This window comes from Pogoniulus pusillus, chromosome 5 (assembly GCF_015220805.1).
Source record: "Pogoniulus pusillus isolate bPogPus1 chromosome 5, bPogPus1.pri, whole genome shotgun sequence".
In the NCBI taxonomy this organism is placed as follows: domain Eukaryota; kingdom Metazoa; phylum Chordata; class Aves; order Piciformes; family Lybiidae; genus Pogoniulus; species Pogoniulus pusillus.
The window spans coordinates 41,672,027-41,686,007 of NC_087268.1; the positions used below are offsets into that span (position 1 = coordinate 41,672,027).

The 13,981-nt window shown below is 42.7% G+C and overlaps 1 protein-coding gene across 4 annotated transcripts in view; it reads left to right on the plus strand.

The window, feature by feature from the left end:
* ABCC4 (ATP binding cassette subfamily C member 4 (PEL blood group)) overlaps window positions 1-13,981 on the plus strand; it is a 209,482-nt gene that overhangs the window by 163,882 nt on the left and 31,619 nt on the right. For all 4 annotated transcript variants that reach the window (XM_064143883.1, XM_064143882.1, XM_064143886.1 and 1 more), the window contains exons 27-29: window positions 3,199-3,288; window positions 4,066-4,238; window positions 12,961-13,066. In XM_064143883.1, the coding sequence (XP_063999953.1) occupies window positions 3,199-3,288; window positions 4,066-4,238; window positions 12,961-13,066 (369 nt within the window). The remainder of the gene's footprint in view (window positions 1-3,198; window positions 3,289-4,065; window positions 4,239-12,960; window positions 13,067-13,981) is intronic.

Genomic DNA, 13,981 nt, shown 5'->3' on the forward strand with positions numbered 1-13,981 from the left:
GGATGACTGTCAGAATGTATTACTTTCTTTAAACTGAGGATCTGATAAAAATGATAATGCACAGTGGTTCTAAGCCTCTCTTGATTACCTGCTTTCTCCACACACCCCCTCAAGAATAGGAGTCAGAGAAAAGAAGCAGGTATGCTATTATGAAAAAAATAAAAAGGGTGCACCCTCAGCAACTGGATGGTTGCCTAATGCAGAATGTCTTTTGTTCCTGCATGCTGAAGGCTTTGTTATTGCAGTGGAGGTACTCACTTGGAACTAGTCATCCACTGTATGTAAAGAGGACTTTATGTGGATATAAGTTCTATTCTTTTTGTTTGTGTACAGCATTCTGTTCTCCTGAAAGTAGATGATCATCAGTTCCATAGCTTTTTGAAAGCCTTTGCCTGTAGCTACTACAGGTGATGTCTACCCCTGGAAGAATTCAATCAAATTGTGTAAGTTAGAGAACTGAGAGGGGCAAACTGCTGATCAGATACAGTTTCTACTTGTTGAGTGATGCAGATGTTCAAAGTTCACTGCATTGAATTCTACGTGGTATTTTTCATACACTGGTCTATTAACATGTCTGTAAAATTATTTTAATCCAGTTGAATTCTGTGACTTGATATCCTCAGATTTGTATGATAAAGGTTTTCATGATGGTTCCAGAGAGTAGTAGGTGTCTGTAGGCTAGCAGGTAGTGTTTCTTTTCCACATAAAGGAAGGCTTGTCTCCACAAAAACTATGTAAAAAAACAAAGAAGTGATGGTAGTAATAAGAGGAAGAGTTTAGAGTAAGATTTATACTACAGTAGACTGAGTGATAGGCATTGTCTTGTACTGTGTCAACAGTTGAAATGTAATGAAACATCAGGTAGTTAATTTTGCAGCAGATATCTTCAGAATTATGTGGGAAGCTAAGAAACCGGAGGGAGAGATGCTTATTAAAACTGTAACATAAAGCATGCTAAACAGAGCCATTCCTAGACAGTGATGAGGCAAGGCTGAAGTTTTCTTAGATGTAAGTTTAAATATTTACCTGGAGAAATAAAAATGTGCTTAGGCTTCTAATTGCTGGCTTGGACGGAGCTGTGTGAAGGTTGTTTGTAAATCTTTGCTATGCAAATGTTGTCTGCCTCCCTGACTGCAAGCATTTTTACAACAATTATTTACAGGTTTGTCTTATTACTTTCCTCTCCATAAAGTAGACTAATTTAAATAATAATCTGTGTCAGAAATAGTAATTAAAAAATATCCTTATCTTCTGTTGCAGTACATGTCTGCTGTTAGGACTTTTATAGTAGTTATGAACACTTTATATATAAATTCAGCCTCTTATTTGGCTATCCAATGAATTGAAAAGGGAAATAAATACAACAGGACTGTCAAAACACACCAATTGGTGCATTAAAATACATATTGTTCAACAAATTACTTTCTGGGTGTTTTGGAAGAAAGCTGTTCTTTAACTTATTAGTCTTTTTGTGTTTGTTTTTAAATCATTTTGTTCATTCAACAGGTTGTTTTTAGTGACGTGCTGCTACTGCAGCCGATACCTTCAAATAATGGACACGTTATATCAAGAAATGCATAAGTTCTTTTACATCTCTTGGGCCATGTTCTGTCTTTGTTAATCCTTTTATACCACTCAGTGGTTTAGAAAAGAAAACAAAATGAAGGGGTTAAGGTCTAAATTCTGTTTGATTTGCTGCAATCATTTGGAGGAGCTGGGCATCACTAGGGTTAGATGGGATGTAAGGCATGACAGAGTTGAATCTCAGAGTAAGCTGAAATTGTCTGATGTGACTTAGACTTCATTTCCTAGGGGAGAAAAGAAAACATTTTCACAGTATCACAGTATCACCAAGGTTGGAAGAGACCTCATGGATCATCAAGTCCAACCCTTTACCACAGAGCTCAAGGCTAGACCATGGCACCAAGTGCCATGTCCAATCCTGCCTTGAACAGCTCCAGGGACGGCGACTCCACCACCTCCCCGGGCAGCCCATTCCAGTGTCCAATGACTCTCTCAGTGAAGAACTTCCTCCTCACCTCCAGCCTAAATTTCCCCTGGCACAGCCTGAGGCTGTGTCCTCTCGTTCTGGTGCTGGCCACCTGAGAGAAGAGAGCAACCTCCTCCTGGCTACAACCTCCCCTCAGGTAGTTGTAGACAGCAATGAGGTCTCCCCTGAGCCTCCTCTTCTCCAGGCTAACCAATCCCAGCTCCCTCAGCCTCTCCCTCTTATTTTGCATAAGGTTTCTCCAATGTGAAGAAGATTGACAATGTGATAAATGGCCTTCATTTATGATTAGCACTCTTACAACTTTTAACTTGTCTTTATGTGTGGTATTAAGTGAGGTTTGCTACTAAAGTCACGTCAGTGCGTGACTCTCATGTCTGGTTACTCACATTAGTGAGCACTGATCTGTTGCTTAAGGAGCCCTGAACCAAAAGTTGTCTTCCCACATCTCGAACACTGTGTTTGTCATTGTGAATTGGTTTGTGCTAGGTTGGTTGATGATCTGTTATTGGTCTGACCAGGAGCTGAAATAGAGCATAACTTGCTTCAACAACAGGTAAACCCACAGTGGTGCTTAAATGGGAAAAGATACTCCTTGGTGTATTTTGAGTTAGATCTTTGCCCATCTCTAGTGGTAAAATTGAAAGGCTTCTATGATGTGAAATTAGGGAGAAAAAAACCCAAACAACTGACAACCAAATAGAGAAGGACAACCAGAAAGGAACTGTGAGTTCTTTGATTCCTCTATGGTGCATGTACTTCAAAAACCAACGTTCAAAACTGCCCAAACATCATTTAGGAGCGTGAGCTCATTGACAGTGATCGTTGCTGGGTTTTGTTAACAATACCAGGAGAACAGCAATGATTCTCTCTGTGTGTAGATATATCTTGTGGCATCAAAACAGTGGCATGTAAATGCCCTTTTGAGTACTGACATAACTGTGTACAGCAATTTGCAAACAGACCTGTCCTGTTTGCAAAGTTATCATCCTGCAGACCGGTTGAGCGCTTGCCTCCCCCCGCTTTGAGCATGCTGTTGTGAAACACTCTTTTGCATTTCACAGAAGGTAACTTGTTGTTGGGTATTTCTGTGCTGGCTTTGACACAGATTGTTTCTGTTTATGATTACATTACCTGTTGCAATATAAAACCTGTGTATATAATGGAACGCTAATTTTACTGGATTTTAGGAGCCTGTTTTGTTCACTGGAACTATGAGGAAAAACTTGGATCCTTTCAATGAGTACACTGATGAAGAGCTGTGGAATGCCTTGGAAGAGGTGACTTATTCAATCTAATAATGTGCATCTTATTTTAACTAGCCAAACAACACAAGGGTGCTCGTGTGTGTTGGGTTGTAGATGTTTTCACCAGGATTAGAATCATAGAATCATAGAATCAACCAGGTTGGAAGAGACCTCCAAGATCACAGAATCATAGAATCAACCAGGTTGGAAGAGACCTCCAAGATCATCCAGGCCAACCTAGCACTCAGCCCTATCCAATCAACTAGACCATGGCACTAAGTGCCTCATCCAGTCTTTTCTTGAAGACCCCCAGGGATGGTGCCTCCACCACCTCCCTGGGCAGCCCATTCCAACGGCAAATCACTCTCTCTGTGAAGAACTTCTTCCTAATATCCAGCCTATACCTACCCCGGCACAACTTGAGACTGTGTCCCCTTAGTGCTTAGTAAGGGCATGACTGTGGATGGGCAAAGGCAGACCATTGTGTGTGCCTTTCTGTGTACATCTGTGCGTGTGTGTAGGCATGTATATTGTTATGTCTTTTATGAAAAAATTATCCTTTGGGATGATGCTTTGGTTACATTTTGATGCATATCTCACTCATAATGAACATTAATAGATTCTTAACAATGTGCTTTAATGTTTTTGGAATACTAATAATTGACACGCTGTGTAATCCAGCTTGGCACTTACTCATTTTGTGTCAGAATATAAAAGGTAAACCTTGCATACTGATGTTGTATCATCAGACACACAACAGCTGATTTAAAAGAGACTGACTCATCCCACAATATGTTGACATGTCAACAGGTGCAACTGAAGGAGGTTGTGGAAGATCTGCCTAATAAAATGGAGATGGAGCTGGCAGAATCTGGATCTAATTTTAGTGTTGGTCAGAGACAGCTGGTGTGTCTTGCCAGAGCAGTTCTAAAAAAGAATCGGATCCTTATCATTGATGAAGCAACAGCAAATGTGGACCCAAGGTAAAAACAAAATCTGCCATGTTGAGTTGTTGGCTTTCTTTTTTTTTTTTCTTTTAATATGATCATCTGTAATGCAGAGATCAACTTAAATGCTTTATGTTCCTTGTATTGCTGTTTTAGGCTTTTAACAATAGCATTGTAGAATCATAGAATCAACCAGGTTGGAAGAGACCTCCAAGATCATCCAGTCCAACCTAGCACCCAGCCCTATCCAATCAACTATTTCATAGAATCGTAGAATCAACCAGGTTGAAAGATAACTCCAAGATCATCCAGGCCAACCTAGCACCCAGCCCTAGCCAGTCAATTAGACCATGGCACTAAGTGCCTCAGCCAGGCTTTTCTGGAACGCCTCCAGGGGCGCCGACTCCACCACCTCCCTGGGCAGCCCATTCCAATGCCAATCACTCTCTCTGCCGACAACTTCCTCCTAACATCCAGCCTAGATTTTCCCCAGCACAACTTGAGACTGTGTCCCCTTGTTCTGTTGCTGGTTGCCTGGCAGAAGAGACCAACCCCCTCCTGGCTACATCCTCCCTTCAGGTAGCTGTAGACAGCAATGAGGTCCCCTCAATGTTCCATAGAGTAGGTAAATGACTCTCCAGAGTTTATTTTTACTGCAGCTGTACAGAAGAAGACAAGAGCCTTCTTGGAAATGCACATCAGTGACATTAGAATAGTCGTGAAACGAGTTGAGTTTTGTCTGTTTGTGGAAGAAATGTCTCCTGGAAATAAATGAACAATAATTAAGCTTAAAAGGCAATAAAAATAGAAAGGTGAAGAACAGATATAAACAAAACCAGATAGTTATGAGATAGTGTCTCTTCAGGTGGTTCGGATACTGGTGTAATAAGTTACAGAAAAAATAGGGGGGGGGTTGGATTAAGCTGTCCTAAACACCCCAGGAACTGCAAAACGGAGATGTTTGAAGCTGCAAAGGGACTCGTTATTTCGCCTGGTATAACTCGGCAGAACTTTTCCTGAGTTCATTTCTGTTTGAACTAGAGTGTACTTCAAGAACATCCAACCTCAATAGGGAAAAAAACCATCCAACCCAACAGTCAGTGACAACCCTTGTTAAATTGTTCCAATAGCCAAGTACCCCCACTGTTAATTTTTGCAACGTTTTGAAGCGCTGGTGGAAATATTTTGGAAACAATACTGCAAACGTACTGCATCAATTAGCCTGAGCTGAATATATAGTTCCAACAAACTATGGCTTGAGGGAGAACTCAAAGTCCAAAGAGGACAATAACACAGCAAGTCCCTCAAACAGATGCATTAAGGATTTTCTATGTCATTTGGGCGTGACTCATTTTTATAACATCGTCTTGGGGGAGAAGTGGTGCCACTGGGGTAGCTTTGCAGTTCAGCTGACAGTGTATTTCTAAAACCTTTAGAGAAGTGCAGTTCCTTCCCAGAGATTCTCTTTTGTCTTTTTTATCTCTCTCTTCTCTCTCTCTCTTTTTTTTTTTCCTCCATTTTTGACTATTAGTTTATTTTTGGCTGAGCTCTGATAGATTAACCATGATTAATCATAGCTGTGGAAATTTAATACCATCTTACTCACCCTCCCTATTTCGGCATTTCATATGTGTGTGTTCTTAACTTGCACTATCCATGTAGTCGATCTTGATTAATGTGTGCTGCAATATATATTATAATAAGGTATAAGTTTGTTTGTATCAACCTTAGGTATAACAATACAAATAATAACTTGGAGCTTCTTCTTTGAATTCAGTTTGCATTGCAGCCATTATTACCTTTTCCTTAATGTGTTGCTGTAGCTAGAGCCAAGTATTTTTTAGCTGTGCAATCTGATAGGGCACTCATGAGGAAATGCTGATGTGGGTTGCTTAACAGCAGTTAAGGAGGCATTTTTGGCATGGAAGGAAAACCTCCTCTTCTGATGCACAACCCCCATACCTGGCACCTTTGTCTCTAGCCTGGCGGCAAGCACACCTCTATCAACCACCTGGGGTAGGAAGCCATGGGGAGATGTCACCAGCTCTGGAGATACTATTTCTCTTTTTGTTTTTCTGGCTCTTGTTCTCTTTGCCTGAATCACTGCTTGCAGCCATGTCCTTTCTCCAGTTCAACCTGGAAGCAAATGTGAGAAGGCAGGGTTTGGGGTTGGAAGGGTGAGATGACATGAGGTAATGGATGCAGGATATCACAGCAGGATGAGAGCTGTGCAGTGTACCTTTGCCAGGGCTTAGGGCCACTGCAACTCAGGTCTTTGTTACCTGTTGCTGAGTGAAGCTGAGCAAGGGAGTTAAAGGAAGGCATTTGAAGTTTGTTTTTCTCTCTTCTTGCATCTTTCAGCTCCCATATGTACCCTTATTTTTCCCCTTTGCTCCATGTATCTACTAGCTGCTCTGCATGCTGCAGGGCTGTCAGCACTGTCGTGAGGAAGAGGAGGAGCTTGCCATAAAGAAGATTGCCCTGAGTCAGGCTACTTGTGTGTTTTACATGATGACTGACAGACATTTAATTGATCTTATCTTCTTGGTCCTGAAGCCAGCATTCTCATTCTGAAGAATGGAGTGATTTTAAAGCGCTTGAACCGTTCTGAAAAGTTGCAGGAAATCTGGACCAGCAGAGATGAAAAAGATGAAAATCTTTCTGTAGTCATTTTGGTAATATACAGAAACAAAATCCTTAGTTACTGTGGCCCTTTTTTTTTTCCAAAGAGTGAGTTGAACTGGAGCTCCCTGTTCCCTGACTACACTGTTATGCATTACCTCATATTTTTTCTGCTTGGAGAGGACAAAAACCTTTTAGGAACAGTGGTTTGTGTTTTTTTTTTACATTGGTTGTTCATTGAGTCTGGTAAAAACAACCATTGAACATAGTTCAGTTTCTTAGCCAGCTTAACATTGTAAAGTTTAACCTTTCATTACATCTAACTGCTATCTGTAACTGTTTCCCTTTTGGAGAAATTATCTAAGACCACTCAGGAGTTGCATAGTGTGAGATACAGCTTTCAGGGCAGTCCCAGGGGAAGTTTAAACTGAAGATAATGGCTTATCCAGTGTTCTTTCAGGAGCTTGGTTGCTTCTCACTCAGGTTGTATTTATTCTTGCTCTTTAGATAGTTTTCTCTTTACACAACCAACTAATTCAGGTGTTCAGGTTACACCAGATCTTGGATTGCTGTGATACTTGGTGTTAGATCTTCAACCTGTGGTACCGGTGGCACAACTGTACCACCATCTTGGGCTTTCTTATTGTGTTGTCCCTTGCAATGGGGAGTATCTTGATTCCCATTTTCATATAATCAGATTATGAGTGAGCTTCTGTCATCCAGCAGCCCTGAGTTTTGGTGTTCAGGTTGCATCTTTGGTTTCTAATGTGCCTGAAAGATGATTGCTTTTGATCCACTGAGGTGGGTGATGGAATCACTTGGCATTTGCTTGGCCACTTTCTCAGTGTGGGTAGACACCACAAAGGGTTCATTTATGCTCTGAATAAAAAGATGAATGCTGCTTCCTTTGTCACTTTACAGGAGTAGCTGACTCTAATCAACATGTGATACAGTCCCTACTCTGTCAGCACATAATTCTGTACACAGATTCTCTGCTTAGTCTTCTAGATTGTCTCGTCTTGTAGATTTTATTGACTTTTCTACATTCTTCCTGAGATTTCCCTGGAGGTTACTGATGATGCTTCTGCCTGCCACCCCAAAAATTATACTCCAATATCTGCCATGAACCTTAGAGAGGATCTGATGGAGTCACTATCAGCTGACTTGTTTGCATGAGATTTCAGACGTTGATATTTAAAGACGGAACTATTAGGTCTCTGATTACTTTGTAGATCATTTGTCACACCCATAATATGGCCAGCACTTTCTTATTAAGGGTAAGTTATACTCAAGAAAAACCTGTTTAAGATAATAGCCTGATAGTATCTATCAAAGAATGAGAAATGGTTTCTATTGTAAATGTAGGAAGATGTAGTGCTATGAGGAATGCACATAATAAAGGAAGATATAATAAATGAATACAGAAGACAGGGATGTTCAAGAATGAGGCATTCTCTTCAGATAACAGTAGGAGTAACCTGAGAGATATAAATAATACTGAACCCTTCTGAAAAGTTCCCCTTCTGAAAAGTCCTTTTCATAATTCCTGAGCAAACTGTGATTCTCAGTGCTCTGTAGTAGCTCTGCAGGAAGATTTCCTTTATGTCATTCTAGGGACTATTGAGTGTTTCATTTCTGTTTCTTTATTCTAACCATAGCAGAGTGTTTTCATGTATGACCCTGGCTTTTTCCTTTTGAGAGTAATAAGGTCATTAAGCCATCACTGAGAAGATACCAAAACAAGATACATGCATTAACACTGGGGTGAAAGCACTGATACTGCAGTCATGTGGGGTCTTAATGATGAAAACTTGTTTTTGGTGAGAAGTCTCAAAGAGCTTGGATTTGTCCTGACTCCTCATGTCTCTTTCTCTGATCATATACTGGCCTTTATTCAAGAGGAATTGAGCAACACCTGCTTCCCACCATGTTCTTTAGCTTCTTTAGAATCATAGAATCAACCAGGTTGGAAGAAATCTCCAAGATCATCCAGTCCAGCCTATCACTCAGTCCTATCCAGTCAACTAGACCATGGCACTAAGTGCCTCATCCAGTCTTCTCTCAAACACCTCCAGGGATGGTGACTCCACCACCTCCCTGGGCAGCCCATTCCAATGCCAATCACTCTCTCTGCCAACAACTTCCTCCAAACATCCAGCCTAGACCTCCCCGAGCACAACTTGAGACTGTGTCCCCTTGTTCTCTTGCTGGTTCCCTGGCAGAAGAGACCAACCCCACCTGGTTGCAGCCTCTCTTCAGGTAGTTTTAGGAAGTAGGTGCACAAGGACAAGGCTTTCTCAAACCATGGCCCAGAATCTGGTTCTTTTAGCTCACGGCAGAGCTTAAATGATTCTGTCCCAGATGAAGATGACAATCATCATGCATGGGAACTCTTACTTAACTGTTTGTCTTCCTTCTCTCTGATGATGACTTCTGTCAGCAGCAGGGATTTGTTGTTGTGATACCAATTGCTTAAATTTAGCTTGTAACAGAAGTTATATTCAGTCTTGCAGAGCATGAGCTTACGTTTCCAACTGTGGAAACGAAATGGTTACTCCATTCCTCCAAGTCATCTTCCAAAGCTGTCTTTGTCCACTTTTTATTGTTAGTGCCTCCTGACATGATTGCATCAGAACAATTCTTTTCTTTTTTGCTTAATTTATGAAGTGATACCAAATATTTATCATGTGCAGACAGATTCAATGTAGAGTACTACTTCTGTCTAAAAAAAATACTATTTGTCAGAGGAAGACATGTGTTGCATGAATCTCTCTTGTGTTTTATATTCTTTTTCCAGTTAACAATTTGAAGACTCAAAGCTTTGCAAACAACTGGTTGGAGCCAGTGTGCCTGCTTAAATAGTTTATGCAGATAGCTCCTTTGTCTTGTTTTAACCTTATGTACAGTATACATTACTCTTGTTGTTATATATAAAGCACTATTTCAGGTTTCAGAGAAATCCTGGAAATGAGATCCATGCCTTCAAGTGCCTGACTTCTGGGCTGGAGCTTGCTTGACTGCTCTAACTAAACCTCAGTGTATTTTGAGTTCTTTGTGTCTTCCTTCTGTCTTGGATGAGAATTTTAGTTTCTCTACCTTTTTCACCTGTAATAGGTTAATGCATCGTAAGTGTCCAGAGAAGGGCCATGAGGATGATCAGAGGGCTGGAGCAGCTCTGCTATGAGGACAGACTGAAAGAGTTGGGGCTGTTCAGTCTGCAGAAGAGAAGGCTGTGAGGTGACCTTCTTGTGGCCTTCCAGTATCTGAAGGGGGCCTACAAAAAAGCTGGGGAGGGACTTTCTAGGCTATCAGGGAGTGACAGGACTAGGGGGAATGGAGCAAAGCTGGAGATGGGGAGATTCAGACTGGATGTGAGGAGGAAGAGTGGTGAGACCCTTGACTGGGTTGCCCAGGGAGGTGTTTGAGGCCCCATGGCTGGAGGTGTTTAAAGCCAGGCTGGCTGAGGCTGTGGCCAGCCTGATGTAGGGTAGGGTGTCCCTGGGTGTGACAGGGGGGTTGGAACTAGATGCTCCTTGTGGTCCCTTCCAACCCTGACTGATTCTATGATTCTAAATTTGTTAACCTGTCTCTTTCTCCCAGTACAGAAGTGAAGGAAAAGTAACACACAGAAACTCTGGCTTGAGATAAAAGTTTCACTAAGCTAATAAAAATATTAACAACAGCAATGCAGTCATCTTAGCTAATAATGTACTGCACAGCTACCTTGACTGATTCTACCTGCAGAAACAGAAGCACAGAAAACCAGGGAACTAGCCAATTCCAACTTGTCTTGCTGCCATTCCTCTGGAAAAGAGCTAAACCTGGGGAACTCTAAAGCAGCAACTGGAACAGGAAGCCTCTCATGTTACAATCTGAACTTCAAGCCCCATAATACTTTGTTCCAGCCAGCACTTTCGTTTTGAAGCTGTCATGGTATGAATAGCAGTAGATTAAAACTCAACCTCTGACACATGACTTACTGGGTTTTTTTTGAGGCTGATGGGCAGTGTGTGAGTGTTCATACGGCCCAGCTTTGTGCCCAGATTTGGATCCAAGGCTTGCTGTGCACTGTGGGTTTTCAGGTGCCTCTAGAGGGCATTCATCACTTGATGGCTGTCTAGTTCAGGTGCTCTGATTCACCTTCCAGCCATGCCTTTCCCTTTTCATTGACTCTAGAAATTTGCCCATTTAAGCCTGGCTGGTGTGCTTCTGATAAGGTCAGTGTTTCTTTTCTAGTTAGTTAGATGCTTAATTCATTTAGTTGGTGAGGCTCTTAACGTAAAAGCCTTTGTCCCTTTCCTTGAGTTGTGTGTTTCAGTTGCTACTTTTGATTTAAGGAATGTGCTAAGTTCTCCTTTTTTCAGTATTCACATTTTTGAGCTACTGCAGTTCTAGTTTAGTTTACCAACCACCTCCTTCATTTCAAGTGCAAAAGAAGATTAAATGAGGAACCTTTATTATAAGCTGTTTTTCTGTTCATTCTTTGGTTGTTTTGCAACATTGGCTTTCACCAACTTTGCTTTGTGCAAATCAAAGCTTCTAAGAAAATAACAATGACTCTAGTTTTTTTGTTTAGAAATCTGTAGGAATTTCTGACTCTACAGAACTTTCACTTTCTGTAATCAAAGACTGGAAATTAGTCTCCTGAAAGGTGGCTGGAGAGCAGCCAGGCAGAAATAGACCTGAGAGTACTGGTAGACAGTAGGTTGAAGATGAGCCAGCAGTGTGCCCAGGTGGCCAAGAGAGCCAATGGCATCCTGGCCTGGATCAGGAACAGTGTGGCCAGTAGGACAAGGGAGGTTATTCTGCCCTGTACTCAGCACTGGTCAGACCACACCTTGAGTACTGTGTCCAGTTCTGGGACCCTCAATTCAAGAGAGATGTTGAGGTGCTGGAATGTGTCCAGAGAAGAGCAACAAAGCTGGTGAGGGGCCTGGAACACAGCCCTGTGAGGAGAGGCTGAAGGAGCTGGGGGTGTTTAGCCTGGAGAAGAGGAGGCTCAGGGGTGACCTCATTGCTGTCTACAACTACCTGAAGGGAGGCTGTAGCCAGGTGGGGGTTGGTCTCTTCTGCCAGGCAACCAGCAATAGAAGGGGACACAGTCTCAAGTTGTGCCGGGGGAGGTCTAGGCTGGATGTTAGGAGGAAGTTGTTGGCAGAGAGAGTGATTGGCATTGGAATGGGCTGCCCAGGGAGGTGGTGGAGGCACCGTCCCTGGAGGCATTCATGAAAAGCCTGGCTGAGGCACTTAGTGCCATGGTCTAGTTGATTGGACAGGGCTGGATGCTAGGTTGGCCTGGATGATCTTGGAGTTCTCTTTCAACCTGGTTGATTCTGTGATTATACAATTCTATGATTCCTTCTCTCAGGTGCCAGCAGTACCTGTCTGGGGTCTTTGGCAAAGGCTAGCACCCTGCTACATGGCAGAAGGGGAGGGTGGGGTAAATGCTGCAGTTGCTCCTTCTGTGATTGCAAATCCTTGCAGAAGCTCAGCTCGGGCTTGGTCCACTGGTGCCTCATTCCACATGGCTTCCCCACTGCCACAACAGCTCCTTCCCTGTCCTGTCCTAACCTTAGAGGGTGAGTGCCTTCTATGTAAATTGCATCTGCAGCTCACCAAACCAGGAGCAGCCTGAGACAGCCAAGAGGCATGATTCCCAAGACTTGCAGTGGGATCTCTTAAAATCCCCATCACACCCACTCGTCCGCCTCCTCCCTGATTCTATGGCTCTATGAAACCCACTGCTCTTGCAAGAAGGAACTCTGTCCTCAAGAGTGGGGAGGTGGTGGAGTCGCCGTCCCTGGGGCTGTTCAAGGCAAGATTGGACGTGGCACTTGGTGCCATGGTCTAGCCTTGAGCTCTGTGGTAAAGGGTTGGACTTGATGATCTGTGAGGTCTCTTCCAATCCTAGTAATGCTGTGGTGCTGTGAAGTATTAGAGGATAGATTTCAGAGTACGTTTCACGATATGCCTCCAAGCCATCTAATATAATGAGAGAGGAAGAAACACTCTAATGACTTCATAAGCATATTTCCTGCTATGCAGTCATGTGTGATGAAGTCATAAAACCTGCCTGCCACTCAGTTATCCACACAAACATCTTATTTTTGCCTGCATTGCTCCTGATGTGTTTCAGAACAGACGAGTTCATTCAAAAGACGATCCGTGAGAAGTTCGCTCACTGCACGGTGCTGACCATTGCACACCGCTTGAACACCATCATCGACAGTGACAGGATTATGGTAAGACAGTTAACTGCTGAAGTGTTTGTTTTTGTCCCCTAAAGAACAATCATGTTCTTGACTCATGCCATTCATTTTGATCCACAAGTGGGCAGAGTTTTAAGTTGTACTTTAGGCTTGTCCTAGTTCACCTAGCTATTCCGGTTACTGTGAGTGGCTGTCCATACAACTGTAAAAGTGATGACCTGAAAAGACTTCTTGCATTGTCTGGCCCTGTGGTTTCTAACCTGTAAAGCGTGAACCTGTTGCAAGTGAGGTGCAGCAGCAGACCCAGGCAAATAAACTGCCAGCACTAGGAGACTGTGAAGACACACCCAAGAGGCTCTGGACAGAGGCTGCTGGATCCAGTCAGGTTCATTAATTCAGTCTTGGTGGGCTGAGGTAGGCAGTGGCAATACTTAGTGGTGTGGGATGTGCGAGGAGGAAGTGGTAGAGGTTTTGGTGCAGGAGATGTGGTAGTAGCTGCCCTGGGGCAAGGGTGGTAGTGAAGAAGTGGAACTAGACTGGTGAGGTAATAAACATGGCCAGCTTTCTAAAGCAAGGTTCCAAGAGAAAAGATGAAGCACTCCCAATCCAGCAGCCTCTGCCATCTTTGTTTCCAACAAAGCGGAGATGTACTCTGCCACTGTGAAATATCCTCTCTGCCATCTTGAAATGCTTGCTGAGTGTGTTCCTAAAGGCAGAGTGGTCTTCCTTTGCTCTTTGGAAGGGGGGCTGGTTTATGTGCTTGAAATCATACACTGCCTGCAGTTTTATAGTCTTCTGTGGTAGGAACAGAAGCCCTTTTCAAACACTTTCTTCACAGCCAGTTAGTGAAGTAACTGATGAGAAAACCAAGTTTGTGACTCAGACTCAAATTTAACTGAGTTCTAAGTGGAAATTAACCTTCACCACTTGGTGAAAACCTTAAAAAAA